General features: G+C 41.9%; 1 protein-coding gene across 3 annotated transcripts in view; it reads right to left on the minus strand.

The window, feature by feature from the left end:
* Positions 1-15,896, minus strand: part of LOC143774315 (mucin-3A-like) — a 146,954-nt gene extending 131,058 nt beyond the window's left edge. For all 3 annotated transcript variants that reach the window (XM_077261768.1, XM_077261765.1, XM_077261767.1), the window contains exon 1: positions 15,790-15,896. In XM_077261768.1, the coding sequence (XP_077117883.1) occupies positions 15,790-15,847 (58 nt within the window). In that variant the 5' untranslated portion in view covers positions 15,848-15,896. The remainder of the gene's footprint in view (positions 1-15,789) is intronic.
* Positions 15,897-16,808: the final 912 nt, after the last annotated feature.

The following is a 16,808-nucleotide window of genomic DNA, read 5'->3' on the forward strand; positions in this document are numbered from 1 at the left end:
CTTTGTTGTCTACATGCCCTCATCATAAATCATGCAGTATAATAATGTGTGGTAGCAGATATTTTTGGTTTTGTTTTGTACTGAAAAATGTAACAAAGGTCGAGTTATTTTTACTTTGCAATAGTACTTGTCTTCTAGTAATCACACACAATCAAACATGAGTGCCCTAGGAAAGAGGTGGCTCTTCCATGCCTCTTTGTCACAGTGACCATTATAGTCAACCATGTGTTTTGATGACTTAAGCACTATGTGACTTAGTCCTACGAGGTGGTGCGGAAAAGTATTTAGCACAGAGTATATTGAATCTGATTTATACATTTACAAGCCATAAGTGGTGGGACACTGCGATTATAGAATCATAGAATGTGGGAAGGAACCTCCAGGGTCATCGTGTCCAACCCCCCTGCTCAATGTAGGATTCACTAAACCATCTCAGACAGATGTCTGTCCAACCTCTGAAGACTTCCATTAAATGAGAACTCACCACCTCTCGTGGCAGCCTGCTCCACTCATTGATCACCCTCACTGTCAAAACGTTCTTTCTAATATCTAATCTGTATCCATTTGTTCACATCTTTCATGGTTACACAGAGCAAGAGGACTGTATAGCACGAGGCAAATAGTCATTTAGTGGTAATCTTCTGCTGATAAAACTGATTTTATCTAAATGACAACAAGCAACCCAGTAAGAGACACATTGCTGGTCTGGGCTCCTATGATGTTGATTTCAAATTAAATAACAAAAATCTATGGAAAGTCTCCCTTTAAGGATTCTAAAATTTGAAGTTTGTTTCTTCCCTTCAGTCCAAAGAACATATATGGTCTTAGCCTTCAAAGAAATCTGCAGGTGAAGAAACGAACAAAAGCGAGACCTCAGAGCTGGTCAACTGGCTGAAAGAGCCAAAGAACCAAATTTTATTTGCCATTCGGTATCCAATATCCTCTCTTTATTCTGACATTTAAAGGGTCCTGTCTAGAGAAGAGCGAATCTACAAATTCAAATTCATCAGATTCACCTCAAACTCGGACAAGAAATTGGATTCACATTGCATATATTCTATACTAACAGTACAACTTGAATGCGCCTTATTACTCTTTGACCTCTCTCCAAATGACAGAGCATAATAAACTTAGCGTTTTGTTTTAAATGAAAAATTACTTTCACCATACCCCAACCATTACCTGTCCCTCTGTACAGTTAGCTCTCACAAGTCTTCCGACTTCACAGTGCTCGTCAATTCGCACTAGGTGACATTTTGCTGGATTATAGCAAATCAAAACGCAAAATATGTAAGTTTGATTAAATTCCATTTTGGGGCAAAATTCTAAGCAATTTGTTTCAGCCATCTCTAATCCTGTCTGTCTAGAATAATCTTTATAAAAGTAATCCCTATCGATCCAAGCTTGAAGCGAAAGAAAATTGCTGCACTAAAACTAACAAAATAGTCCATGAGCCGGGCCAGATATCGGTACCACCCGGAGTGACTAATTTTCTTTGGTATTTTTAGGTAGATGCATGTCTGTAGTTTATTTTTTGATATGATAGCCCTTACATATACGTAGCTTATTAACCCCTTCAGCCCTAGGCCTATTTGTACCCAAGTGCCTAAGCCAATCTGACCTGTGCCACTTCATGGGCTAATAACTTTGGAACGCTTTCACCTATCCAAGCCATTCTGAGATTGTTTTCTCGTGACATATTGTACTTCACGTCAGTGCTAAATGGGAGTCAATATATTTTACCTTTCTATATAAAAAAATGCTAAATATTCGGAAATTTTGGAAAAATCGGCAATTTTTTAACTTTGAAATTCTCTGCTTTTTACAAAAATACTGATACCCCCCATAATAGTTATTAATTTACACTCCCCACATGTTTACTTCATATTGGCATCATTTTGAAAATGAAACCTTATTGTTTTACGACGTAATAGGGCTTATAGTTTTATGCGCAATTTTTCACATTTACAGCAAAACCCACTTTTCAAAGGACCAAGTCACTTCTGAAGTCACTTTAAGGGGCTTACATAACAGAAACCACCCATAAATTACCCCATTTTGCAAACTACACCCCTCAAGCTGTTCAAAACTCATTTTTAAAAACTGTTAACCCTTTAGGTGTTCCACAGGAATTTTAGCAGAATGAAGGCGAAATTTCAAAATTTCATTTTTTTTCCAGATATTACATTGTAATCCAATTTTACCTGCAACCTAGCAAGGGTTAACGGCAAACCCAAACTTGGTTACCCTAATTCTGCAGTTTATAGAAACACCCCACATGTACTCGTAAACTAAAGTATGGGCACACAGCACAGCTCAACACGGAAGGAGCGCTATGTGGTTTTTGGGTGGCGGATTCACTGGAAGAAATCTAGGGGGCCATGTCACATTTGAAGGCTGCCTGAGGTACCCCCACAGTGGAAACCCCAAAAAGTGACCCTATTTTGGAAACTACACCCCCAAGGAATCTTTTAGGGGGTATAGTGACCACTTTGACCCAACCAGTGTTTCACAGTAGTTGGAAACACTTGGTTGAGAAAATGGAAAAAGTGCATTTTTTACATGAAGGTGTCATTTTAGGCTCATTTTTTTATTTTTAAGAGGTGTACCAGCAAAAAATGCACCCCACTATTTGTTCACCAATCTCTCCCGAACACAACAACACCCGATATGTTGTCGTACACTGCAGTATTGGGGAACGGCAGGCCTCGGAAGGGAAGGAGCGCCAAATGACTTTTGGAGTGCAAATTTTACTGGAAGAAATCTAGGGGGCTATGTCACATTTGAAGACACCCTGAGGTGCCCCAACACACGCACACACACTGACACATACACGTTCTGTGCTGAACAGGACTCTCCGGTCTTCTCTGCAGAGCTCCTATCTCCCTCTGTAGAGGCTGACACCTCCCAGGCTTGTGACTGATCACATGGCCGTGACATCACCACAGGTCCTGTAGTCCTGTACTGTGTGCTGCTGCTGGTAAGGAACTTGTGGAGAGAGGGGGAACAGTCACCTAGCACCAGCGCTCCCAGCTCTAAGAACGAGCGCCTCATGAAGGTGGGCCCCTGCCTCCTCCTTCCCTGCGCGGCGGCCTTTCCCCCCGGCGGCTGTATTCGGCGTATAAGACAACCGCCCTCTTGGAGCCATGTTTTTCATGGCTAAAAAGTCGTCTTATACGCCAGGAAATACGGTAAATAAAATTTTAATGTTTTTCTTTGTGTTTGCAGGTGTTTACTGACTATCTAACGGCATGATGGAAGTACCAGCAAGGAAGAAATCACGGATCGACTGTATCATACACTGCTCTAATGATGACAGCGATGATCTGGCGTCCCTTAAGGATTTGGACTCCTGGAAAACATTGCTTAGGGCTGCAGAGATCAGGCAGCATGAATCAGTCCTGGTAGCAGCTAAGGGCCTTGAAGAAGGAGAAATACCACACATACAATATCACCGTAAATGTCGTAGTATCTTTACAATGAAGAAGTCACTGGATTCTATCCTTGGCAAGGGTGTCAATGTCGAAACAGCAAGCAAAATCTCCATGAGGAAGCTACCGAGGGGTGCCCCCAGTGATAGCAGGGTGTATGCCAAAGTATGTATCTTCTGTGAGAAGTCAAGCAAGTACCTAAAAGGAAAACAAACAAGGGAGCCAATTGTCCAGTGTGTTGAGCTACGAGCAGATGAGACGATCCGCAGAGCAGCGATAAGGAAAGGCACACAGAGAATACTTGGTTTACTTAGCAGAGACCTTGTTGCTGCAGAGGGGCACTACCACAAGTCGTGCTACAAACTATTCACAAAAGATGATTCCCAAGTGGCCTGTAGGTCTAGTGCAGCTGAAAATCAGGTCGAAAGCGAGGAAGTACGCTACGAAGAGGCAGAGAAAGAGGCCCTTGAAGAACTCTTCTTGTATATAAGGACTAAATTGTTCCCAAACCCAGAAGTACTGCCTATGATAAACCTCACATCTAGGCTTGAGAGATTAATGATATCCCGTGGTATCATCCAACTGAAACCATCGACAAAGAAACATGTTCGACGAAAACTTGAAACAGAGATTGGGGAATCACTCCGCTTTCTCTCAGATGAGAAAGGTAAGCTTCTAGTCTATCCATGTAGCCTATCAATGGACGACCTTGTCCGGCAAGTACACAGCATGACAAAAGATCTGCAAGAAGCAAGAGCTGCTAACTCTGGAGATATCGTAACCAAAGCAGCAATGCAGCTAAGGAATGAGATCAAGAAGCAAGATGTGAGTCAGCCATGGCCTCCCAATACAGATCAGAATGTCGTTCCTGCATTAGTCACTCAATTCCTGCAAACCCTGCTTACAGGAGATTGTGAGTGCCAAACTACCTGTGAAAGAGCTCAACGTCTTGCCACATCCTTCGGCAGTGACTTGGTTTTTGCTGTTACCAATGGAAAGACAAAGCCACCAAAGCACGTACTGCTATCCTTTGCAGTTAAGTCTTTGACCGGCAATACAGAACTGATTCGAACTCTGAATCGTCTTGGCCACTGTGTGTCATATTCAATGGCTGAGGAGATCGATACAGCCCTTTGTATCCAGAAGTTGGAATGTTCAAAGGATGACATCCCAATGCCAGCAAGTATCTACCCAGGTGTGTTCACAACCCTGGCCTGGGATAACATTGACAGACTTGAGGAGACACTAAGTGGAGCAGGTACATCTCATAGAGTCAATGGCATTGCTGTTCAGTCCAATGTTGCATGCTCTGTGACAAAGAAAGTCCTGCCAGATGTAACCAAGTCGAAGAAAAGAAGCATAACTCTGACAGAATTAATGCTACCGATATACAATGTTGGGCAGCGGGGAGAGCCACCCAGGATTGAGACTTCGAATGTTAACACTACCAAGGAGGTCCAGGATTCAAAAACCAAAAACCATATCTGGCTTCTGGCTAGAATGTCAGACCATGAGGATCAGACCACCAGCAGTTGGACTGGGTTCAACATAAAAATCCGCAGCGACATTGTAGTGGCCCAGGACACTGTAAGCTACCTGCCCACTATCAATGCTCCTGCAACAGCCATGTCCACTGTGAATGAAGTCTTGGAGCAAACACATGCCATCATGCAGACCCTGAAGCTTAACAGAATTGTGTGTGTGTTTGATCAAGCACTCTATGCCAAAGCTGCCGAGGTTATCTGGAAACAGGAGAAGTTCAAGAACATTATAATTAGAATGGGTGTCTTCCACACAATCTGTAATCTCCTCTCTATCATAGGGAACAGATTTCAGGATGCAGGCCTTAGAGATCTGTGTGTTGAATCCGGTGTAATCGCTGAAGGATCAGTGTCTGGAGTGATGGACGGCCGGAGGTACAACAGAGCAGTGAGACTACACAAGCTGGTCTATGAAGCACTTATGAGGCTTGCATGGAAAAACTTCCTTCCATGGCTAGAAGAAAACCATGCAAGGGACCTTCACCATCTGGATGAAACACTGAAGAACATCACAAACTTTCGCATCAGTGTGTCGCAGGGATCCTTCGAAAAGCTCTTGGATAATGAATCTTGCACACTTACCCTGAAGCTCTTTCAAGTTTATCTTGAGACCCTCAGAAATGAACAACTCTCAGCATTCTGGATGTCATACTTGGACATGGTCGAGACCATGCTGGCCCTGGTTCGAGCTTCAAGAGAAGGCAACTGGATGCTTCACCTAGGAGCAATCCGACAGATGATACCATGGTGTTTTGCCTATGACAAGGTCAACTATGCCCGATACCTAACCTATTACTATGCCACAATGTCTCGGCTGCCCATAGAACACCCAGAGGTCCATGAATACTTCATGCAAGGTGGCTTTTCGGTCCAGATCGGTAGCAAGAATCCTTTTGGACGAATTCCTGTGGACCAGACCATTGAAGAGACAATCAACAAAGACACCCAGACACCAGGGGGCACAAAAGGCTTCAGCCTCAAAGTTGGAGCTGTTTCCAGGTTCTACCTGACATCAGAGTACCGCAGTATGTACTTGAGGCAGCTGAGGGCCCTGGTAGGCCAACAATATACTGACTTCAGCCATTCAGACCTACAGGTGTCTAGGATTAGAAGAGATGAAGCCGATGTCCAATCTTTCGTTCAACTGCTGGAGACAGGTTGGGTGAACCCCTTCAACAAAGAGCATAATGGTGAACTTATCAGTTTGTCAACAGCGACTGTAGCACCACCAGATGTAGCCAAAGACCTTCAAGGGGCATACAGTATAGGAGAGGATGCATATCAAACATTCAAGGATGAGCGTTTGGGTACCGATAAGCCAACTACATTGTTTCATGACAAGATGACGAAGAACAAACTTAAAACGTTCTCTAACATCCAAATGAAGACACGCAGACAAGGTCTTGGCAAGGAGGTAATTTTGAAGGCTGACAGAAACCTATTTGGCCAGATGATACTTGTAGCTGAGAACAGAAAGCTACAAATGAGTGATGTCTTGACTCATCCCCTGGGTCCATTGCCATGGGCACTTGCCAATGGTGATGGGTCTATCCGCAAGACCAACAAGGCTGCCCTCGCAAGGGAGTTGGAGAGGAATGCTCGTCCTGCAGAAGTGATCCCCGAGCCCTCTGCAACCATCATTGATGGGATGAGCCTGGTTCAGAAACTGAAGGGAAACAATGCAACATTTGGCCAGCTAGCAGGCACAGCAATGAGTCGCGCTATCCATGAGGGTGCTAAGAGCAAGCGCATTGATATTGTCTTTGACGTCTACAAGGAGACATCCATCAAAGATACAGAAAGAGTCAACAGATATGAAGGCACAGGGATCCATTTCAAGAACATTCAACATGGGCACAACATCCAGCAGTGGAAAAAGCTTCTAAGTAGTTCCTCCAACAAGGCAAGTCTCATAAAGTTTCTGGTAGAAGAATGGAAGGCGAAACACCACAGGGAGAAGCTTGAGGAGAAGGAGCTGTATGTCACATGTGAGCAGCTCTGCTTTAAGATCACCAAAGAACAGTGGGAAGAGGCTGCTGACCTTAAGTCAAATCAAGAAGAAGCAGACACACGCCTCCTTCTCCATGCTCTTCATGCAGCAGAATCTGGTTACAAGTCGGTCATCATCACTTCGGAGGATACTGATGTCATGGTCCTGTGTCTGGGCATGTGCCACAAAATCCCATCCCACCTGTTCCAGAAATGCGGTACACAGAACCGGACAAGATTCCTGGATATCACCACTCTGAGCCGAACATTGGGAGGCAGCGTATGTGATTCATTGATTGGTATGCATGCATTTACAGGCTGTGACACCGTCAGTGCATTCGCTGGCCGTGGGAAGATGACGACACTCAAGCAGTTGAAGATGAACAAGACATACCAGGATGCCTTTCAGGAAGTTGGTCGTTCATGGGAAGTGTCTACCGAACTTTTTGAGAAGTTACAGGAAATCACCTGCCACATGTACCTGCCAACTACCCAAACAACTGAGGTAAACAGGCTCCGTTATCAGCTGTTCTGTGCCAGACGTGGAGTGGTAGAGTCAAGTCAACTCCCTCCTTGCCAGGACTGCCTTTTCATGCATGCACTGCGTGCAAACTACCAGGCTGCGATCTGGAGGAGAAGTCTGCAGAGCCAGCCATGGGTTGCAAACCCAACAGACTGCGGTTGGATGATAGATAACGACGGAAAGCTTGTTGTCAAGTGGATGCAAGGGGCACCAGCACCAGAAGCTATTATACAGCTACTGTCCTGCAAGTGTGTGCGGTCATGTGAACTTCCTCAGTGTACTTGCCTCAGCAATGGCCTGAAGTGCACAGACATGTGCAGATTACAGACATGCCAGAACAAGGGTACTGAAGACGAGCCAGTAGAACAACAGTCAGATTCAGAGTCCGATGTTGAAGATATTATGGAGTAACATATATATATATATATATATATATATATATATATATATATATATATATATATATATATATATATGCACATGACATGTTCAGTGTGTATTTACATAACTTGGATTAAATTTTGTTACAAATACTACATCTAGTCACTCCGGGTGGTACCGATATCGTCATATTTGGTTCTTGGCTCATGCTAAAATTCCTGTGGAACACCTAAAGGGTTAACAGTTTTTAAAAATGAGTTTTGAACAGCTTGAGGGGTGTAGTTTGCAAAATGGGGTAATTTATGGGTGGTTTCTGTTATGTAAGCCCCTTAAAGTGACTTCAGAAGTGACTTGGTCCTTTGAAAAGTGGGTTTTGCTGTAAATGTGAAAAATTGCGCATAAAACTATAAGCCCTATTACGTCGTAAAACAATAAGGTTTCATTTTCAAAATGATGCCAATATGAAGTAAACATGTGGGGAGTGTAAATTAATAACTATTATGGGGGGTATCAGTATTTTTGTAAAAAGCAGAGAATTTCAAAGTTAAAAAATTGCCGATTTTTCCAAAATTTCCGAATATTTAGCATTTTTTTATATAGAAAGGTAAAATATATTGACTCCCATTTAGCACTGACGTGAAGTACAATATGTCACGAGAAAACAATCTCAGAATGGCTTGGATAGGTGAAAGCGTTCCAAAGTTATTAGCCCATGAAGTGGCACAGGTCAGATTGGCTTAGGCACTTGGGTACAAATAGGCCTAGGGCTGAAGGGGTTAATAAGCTACGTATATGTAAGGGCTATCATATCAAAAAATAAACTACAGACATGCATCTACCTAAAAATACCAAAGAGAATTAGTCACTCCGCTTGGTACCGATATCGTCAAATTTGGTTCTTGGCTCATGGACTAAAAGCAATTGAAATGGAAATTGCTGATAAGTAGGTGCTTTTCTAAAGCTATAAAGTTATTTGACAGTTTTTATAACTGTGAAAAATCTTCCTCTGCTTGTGTAACGCTGTAACGGTCTTCGGTAAGGAAGGGGTGCCAGGAACTGGGAAGCTAACTATCACTGTCCTTGGGGTACTCTTGAAGGTAGAGAGGCCTGAGTCTCCGACCTTACTATGCTCCTGTTAAACTCTGATCTGTCCCCTCTCCTACCCCATGAGGCCTGGGACAGAATTGTAATGTAAACACAAACACAAAACAGGGATAACAGAAAGCAACAAACATACAAATACTCACCAAAGGTAAATAGGTATATAGGGAAAGACAGGGATGCACCAGCCAAATAAGACAGTGGGGAAAGCGTACACCCAAATACAGCATGCGACAATCTCCAGTAGCAACAATGATCTCCTATTTAGCACAGTATCTCCAAGGAGCTAGGAAGCAAAGCTTTCACTGGCAAGACAGAGGTCTGGCCAAGTTTTAAAGGTAGAGGTGATGACCAGATCAGAAGCAGCTGAAAATGGAGCTACAAGTTTCTGCATAGAAAAGGTTATTAACCTCAGGCAAAATTGAAGATCTGCAATCTACAATATGTAGTGATCTTCTAACCCCAGATCTCCCAGGAGGATGTGACACACTCGTGACAGTTTGTCCTTGAAGACTGAGAACAATGAGGAAAACATTTGTAAAATGTTCACATATAGTCTTACAAATTCCCAACTGCTGCTAGGATAGCATTGATATGACAACAAGATCCCAAACCTTCTTTATCCTTCGGAAGAATGCCAGTGCTTACTGTATGCTCCGCTCACATGCATTGGCTTAAGCTGTTAAAAACTATCAAATCGCTGTCCGCACCACCTGCTATATTCACTCCTAAATTCAGTTGTCACATTGAGAAAGTATTTTCTTCTGTCCAGCAGTTCTTGTTCCAATAAGAAAAGGTGGAAACTAAAAATGGGCAAATCAACTCAAAACGTAATGAACTTGTTTAACATTTCCCAAAATTTGCAAATCTTAGCAAATACTATTTTTTTTATTCTATGATTTGCACAAATCCAGCAAACTAGCAACCAGACCATATTGCTGAATTCATATGGGCCTGGAAAACAGTTAGAGAAACAATAATATAGCATTATCAACTATCCACTCACCTGTCCCAGCCATCAAAATTATCACCAGTGCTCTGCTTACGCACTGGTCTGCTCTTTACTCTTCACCAGTGTTTCTTTCATCAGCTAGACCTCCACACATGAGCAAGCAGTAAATTGCTTAAGTGCTCTGTACTCGAATTGAGTAGCGAGCAAAACGTACGTCAATGAAACAGACAAGCATTTTTCCGGCAGATCGGTACTCAATGGGAAGTGAGGAGAGTGAGACTTGAACACTAGAGAACCATTCAATATTCAGCACTGCTTGGGCAAGATCGCCCATCACTAGCACACATCCATGGACTAGAAGAGAAAGCCCTCTTCTGAGTGGAACAGATACCTTAGAAAGCCAGTGGAGGACCAATGGTGAGCTGTGGTGGGGACAGGTGAGTAATGAAGTAATTATATTTTAATGCATTTTAATTACTTTCTTGCCCAACTGTTTATGCTTTAGGGTCAAAGCATAAGAAGCAGATTTTTTAATGGCAATTAGGGCTCATTAGATTTGCATCAAGTACATTTGATATGAATTGAGTTTCCTTGCAAAGAATTTGTCGAATTGGGATTTTGACAGATTTGCTCATCTCTAGTGAAAACATTATTTTTTTAATATTCTAATAAATTATAAATTACTCTAAAAACTCATCAAGAAGTATTCTAAGTACAGTACAATAATGTAACAGGAAAACACACTGAAAAAAAATTGTTATTTAAAATCCTTGAATTGACATTGTTCTTCTTAACTTAACTCAAAAAGTCATAACAATTTACTCCAGTCTTAGGGAGCTGAGATTGGAAAGCATGGTTTTTCCTTTGGTGTTCACCAACCAATTGTCTACTTCTTCCTTAGCAAGTCTATGAAACTTTGGTTGATTAACCAAATTCTAAAGTTGAGAAGGTTTCAACAATAATACCTAGTACTCTAGTATTCTATGATGTTAAAATTGAAATTTTTATCTTATTTTTTGGTGGTTGTTAAAATCATTTTTAATTTTCTCGAAAACTCTAAGATCTCATCATAGAAAACTTTGATACAATAATTCAACATAAAATTTGGAATACAATTCCTCCTCCCAAAAATAAAGACACTTGGATTGACATTGATCTATGAACCCCAAAAAGTTTTACTTTCTCTCAGTCTTTGGTAGCTGAGATTGGTAGGAATAAGCATGCGTTTCCCTTTGGTTTTCTCCAGTCAATGGTGTACCTGATTCTCAGAAAGACAATGAAACTTTGGTAGATAAGACAAAATCAAAGAATAAGGTGAAAAAGATTTCAGTGATGCAACCTACTGTCCTCTATGATTTTGAGGCAGCTAATTCTTCACTTTTTTGTTAGTTCAATAAATTAGAATTTACTCTAAAATCTCATCATAAAATGCGTTACATATAGTTACATAGTTACATAGTTATTAAGGTTGAAAGAAGACTGTAAGTCCATCTAGTTCAACCCATAGCCTAACCTAACATGCCCCAACATGTTGATCCAGGGGAAGGCAAAAAAACCCCATGTGGCAAAGAGTAACTCCACCATGGGGAAAAAAATTCCTTCCCGACTCCACATACGGCAATCAGACTAGTTCCCTGGATCAACGCCTTATCAAGGAATCTAGTGTATATACCCTGTAACATTATACTTTTCCAGAAAGGTATCCAGTCCCCTCTTAAATTTAATTAATGAATCACTCATTACAACATCATACGGCAGAGAGTTCCATAGTCTCACTGCTCTTACAGTAAAGAATCCACGTCTGTTATTATGCTTAAACCTTCTTTCCTCCAGACGTAGAGGATGCCCCCTTGTCCCTGTCTCAGGTCTATGATTAAAAAGATCATCAGAAAGGTCTTTGTACTGTCCCCTCATATATTTATACATTAACATAAGATCACCCCTTAGTCTTCGTTTTTCCAAACTAAATAGCCCCAAGTGTAATAACCTATCTTGGTATTGCAGACCCCTCAGTCCTCTAATAACCTTGGTCGCTCTTCTCTGCACCCGCTCTAGTTCAGCTATGTCTTTCTTATACACCGGAGACCAGAACTGTGCACAGTATTCTAAGTGTGGTCGAACTAGTGACTTGTATAGAGGTAAAATTATGTTCTCCTCATGAGCATCTATGCCTCTTTTAATACATCCCATTATTTTATTTGCCTTTGTAGCAGCTGCCTGACACTGGCCACTGAATATGAGTTTGTCATCCACCCATACACCCAGGTCTTTTTCATTGACGGTTTTGCCCAGAGTTTTAGAATTAAGCACATAGTTATACATCTTATTACTTCTACCCAAGTGCATGACCTTACATTTATCCCCATTAAAGCTCATTTGCCATTTATCAGCCCAAGCTTCTAGTTTACATAAATCATCCTGTAATATAAAATTGTCCTCCCCTGTATTGATTACCCTGCAGAGTTTAGTGTCATCTGCAAATATTGAAATTCTACTCTGAATGCCCCCTACAAGGTCATTAATAAATATGTTAAAAAGAAGAGGGCCCAATACTGACCCCTGTGGTACCCCACTGCTAACCGCGACCCAGTCCGAGTGTGCTCCTTTAATAACCACCCTTTGTTTCCTATCCCTGAGCCAGCTCTCAACCCACTTACACATATTTTCCCCTATCCCCATTACTCTCATTTTATGTAACAACCTTTTGTGTGGCACCGTATCAAAAGCTTTGGAAAAGTCCATATATACTACGTCCACTGGGTTCCCTTGGTCCAGTCCTGAACTTACCTCTTCATAGAAGCTGATCAAATTAGTCTGACATGAACGGTCCCTAGTAAACCCGTGCTGATACTGGGTCATGAGGTTATTCCTCTTCAGATACTCCAGCATAGCATCCCTTAGAATGCCCTCCAGGATTTTACCCACAGTAGAGGTTAAACTTACTGGCCTATAATTACCGAGTTCAGTTTTTGCCCCTTTTTTGAATATTGGCACCACATTTGCTATACGCCAGTCCTGTGGTACAGACCCTGTTATTATGGAGTCTTTAAAGATTAAAAATAATGGTCTATCAATGACTGTACTTAGTTCCTGCAGTACTCGGGGGTGTATCCCATCCGGGCCCGGAGATTTGTCAATTTTAGTTATTTTTAGACGCCGCTGTACTTCCTGCTGGGTTAAGCAGGTGACATTTAATGGGGAATTTTTATCACTAGTCATTTTGTCTGCCATGGGATTTTCTTTTGTAAATACTGATGAAAAAAAGTCATTTAGCATATTGGCTTTTTCCTCATCCTCATCCACCATTTTACCCAGACTATTTTTAAGGGGGCCAACACTGTCATTTTTTAGTTTCTTACTATTTATATAGTTAAAGAATATTTTGGGATTATTTTTACTCTCTCTGGCAATGAGTCTCTCTGTCTCAATCTTTGCTGCCTTGATTTGCTTTTTACAGAATGTATTTAATTTTCTGTATTTATTTAATGCCTCCTCACTACCTACTTCCTTTAATTCTCTAAATGCTTTCTTTTTGTCCCTTATTGCGCCCCTTACAGCTCTATTTAGCCATATTGGTTTCCTCCTATTTCTAGTATGTTTATTCCCATACGGTATATACTGTGCACAGGTCCTATCCAGGATGCTAATAAATGTCTCCCATTTTCTTTGTGTATTTTTGTGTCTCAGGATATCGTCCCAGTTAATTGCACCAAGATCCTCTCTCATCCGTTGGAAATTTGCCCTCCTGAAGTTTAGTGTCCTTGTCACCCCCCTACTACCCATCTTATTAAAGGTTACATGAAAACTTATTATTTTGTGATCACTATTCCCCAAGTGACCCCCAACACTTATATTTGATATGCGGTCTGGCCTGTTGGTTAATATTAGGTCTAGCAGTGCCCCCCTCCTTGTTGGGTCCTGAACCAGTTGTGAAAGGTAATTGTCTCTCATAGTTGTCAAAAACCGATTACCTTTGCTGGAACTGCAGGTTTCTGTTCCCCAATCTATTTCAGGGTAGTTGAAGTCCCCCATAATAATGACTTCTCCTTGAGTCGCAGCTTCATCTATTTGCTTTACGAGGATATTCTCCATTGCTTCCATTAGTTTTGGAGATTTATAACAAACCCCTATCAGTAATTTATTATTTTTTCCCCCTCCCCTTATCTCCACCCACAGAGACTCTACATTTTCATTAGATTCACCTATATTATCACGCAGGATGGGTTTTAAGGTCGATTTTACATACAGACACACCCCACCCCCTCGCTTATCTGTACGGTCATTTCTGAAAAGGCTATAGCCCTGCAAGTTAACAGCCCAGTCATGGCTCTCATCCAGCCACGTCTCAGATATCCCCACCATGTCATAATTATGCTCCAACAACATTAGTTCTAATTCATCCATTTTGTTGGCGAGGCTTCTGGCATTAGTATACATGCACTTGATGTTACTCTCTGTACCTCTATTCTTTCTTAAATTACTAACTGTTCTAACCCCACCCCCCATGCCACCGCCACCCCCAACTTCCTTATTTGTGCCCAGGTCTCTATCTGCACTATCTTCCCCTCCTATAAAATGAATACCCTCCCCCCCTATCCCTAGTTTAAACACTCCTCCAACCTTCTAACCATTTTCTCCCCCAGCACAGCTGCACCTTCCCCATTGAGGTGCAGCCCGTCCCTAGCGTAGAGCCTGTAGCCAACTGAGAAGTCGGCCCAGTTCTGCAGGAACCCAAACCCCTCCTTCCTACACCAATTCTTGAGCCACTTATTAACCTCCCTAATCTCCCGTTGTCTCTCTGGTGTGGCACGTGGTACAGGCAGTATTTCGGAAAATACCACGTTGGAGGTCCTTGCTTTCAGCTTGCAGCCTAATTCCCTGAAATCATCTTTAAGGACCTTCCACCTACCTCTAACTTTGTCATTTGTGCCAATGTGCACCATGACCGCTGGGTCCTCACCAGCCCCTCCCAGTAATCTGTCCACCCGATCAGCGATGTGTCGGACTCGAGCGCCAGGTAGGCAGCACACCGTCCGACGATCCCTGTCTTTGTGACAGATTGCCCTATCTGTTCCCCTAATAATTGAGTCCCCCACTACCAGCACCTGTCTGGCCTGCCCTGCTCTCCTTTTTCCCTCCTTACTGGAGCAGTCACTCCTCCGGCTTTCAGAGGACATGCCTGGCTGCAGCAGTGCTACCCCTGTACTGGCACCCCCCTCATCTGCCAACTTAGCAAACTTATTGGGGTGTGCCAGATCAGGACTAGCCTCCCTGGCACTCTTCCCTCTACCCCGCCTTCTATCTGTCACCCAGCTAACTGCCACACTGTCCTGCAGCTCCATCCTACCATCCCCCTCCTCATCTATCCCATTGAGCGTCTGCTCTGTGAGCAGAAGACTCCTCTCCATGTTGTCTATGGATCTCAGTGTTGCCAGCTGCACATTTAGATCCAGTATCTGGGTTTCCAAATGCACAATGTGCTCACATCTCGCATATAGTTGAATACTTCAACATAAAAACCCTAAAAAGATGCTTTGCTTTATAAAGTCCCTAATTTGATATTGATATGCCAACCCAAATAGTGTTACTTACTCCTAGTCTTTGGGATCTGGATTTCTCCTTTGAGGTTCTAGAACTTTAGGTCTACCTAATCCTCAGCGAGACCATGAATCTTTGGTTGATAAACCTTCACCAAACTTCAGTGAGCTACCATTTTTTTCCAACATAATCACTGGAACTTGGGTAACCATGGTGTCAACATTGATTTAATACAACTCACGGTACATTTATATGGTGGGAGAAGACAGACATCATTTTAGTCTTTTACTCTTAAACTCATTTTGATTAATCATTTCAATTATGATAACTTACCTCCAACTTGGCAAAAACTTAATAGAAGAAAGAGTAGACTTAGATGAAGATCCATCATCCAGAAGTTAAAAAAAGTCTCTACAAGTCTTCAGGTGATATTCCTTTATCAAAATAACCTCTTTGCATCAGTCCACCACCCTTTTTATATTTTATTTGGCAGATATGGATGTGTTGTTAGTGATGATGACTGTCAACTTTGCTCTTTATTGTTATCTACTGACCAAAATATGACCACACTCAGGAGTGTTAGCCATATAAACTATGGGTGGGGTATAGTGTTTGACATAATTAAGGTTGTGAAAGGACATTAAGACTTTTTTATAAGGTTGAGGATAATTTTAGCTCTATAAAAAACGAGTCTTAAGACAAAACAAAAAACCTTAATGCTGTATGGAAAAAAGGAAAAGCCCTATGATAATACAATATAGAGACATACACAATTTAATAATGGAAGAACAATAGTTTACACAAAGGAAAGTACTAGGAATTCACATGAAATGTAGATGTTAAAAAAACTTGCAGGGTGCACTAATTATTTAGAATTGAATTTGCGTTATGGCCTAATGAACAAATTATTAACCCTATCGAAAAAAAGTCGAATATACTCGGCAATACTCACATCTATTAAGAATACATTTTATTTTTATATTCAAGTAACAAAACAGGGTTAAAGTCAGTAAGCGCATTCGGTTGACATATTATTTTTTTTGTCTTCAAAGGTGTCTCAACAACGCCAACACGATGGCATTTGGAAGGCCAATGGCTGCGAAAATAAACCATTGACATCCCGGTAGTGGCATATAACTCCTTACATACCAGAACCGTAAATGTAGAATGCTGGTTGGCAGAGGATGAATGGAAAGGGATCAGGAGCTATTATCTGTGTCACTCAGCCATTTTCTGCCTCGAACGGCCATGAGTGAAGTTGAAGTCCACCCATGGGCTGTCATTCTCTGACATCGACATTTCTAATGCACGACCCGAGGGGCGTGGTGTTGTAACCATTCATCGCTGTCCCG

This window comes from Ranitomeya variabilis, chromosome 5 (genome assembly GCF_051348905.1).
Source record: "Ranitomeya variabilis isolate aRanVar5 chromosome 5, aRanVar5.hap1, whole genome shotgun sequence".
NCBI lineage: Eukaryota > Metazoa > Chordata > Amphibia > Anura > Dendrobatidae > Ranitomeya > Ranitomeya variabilis.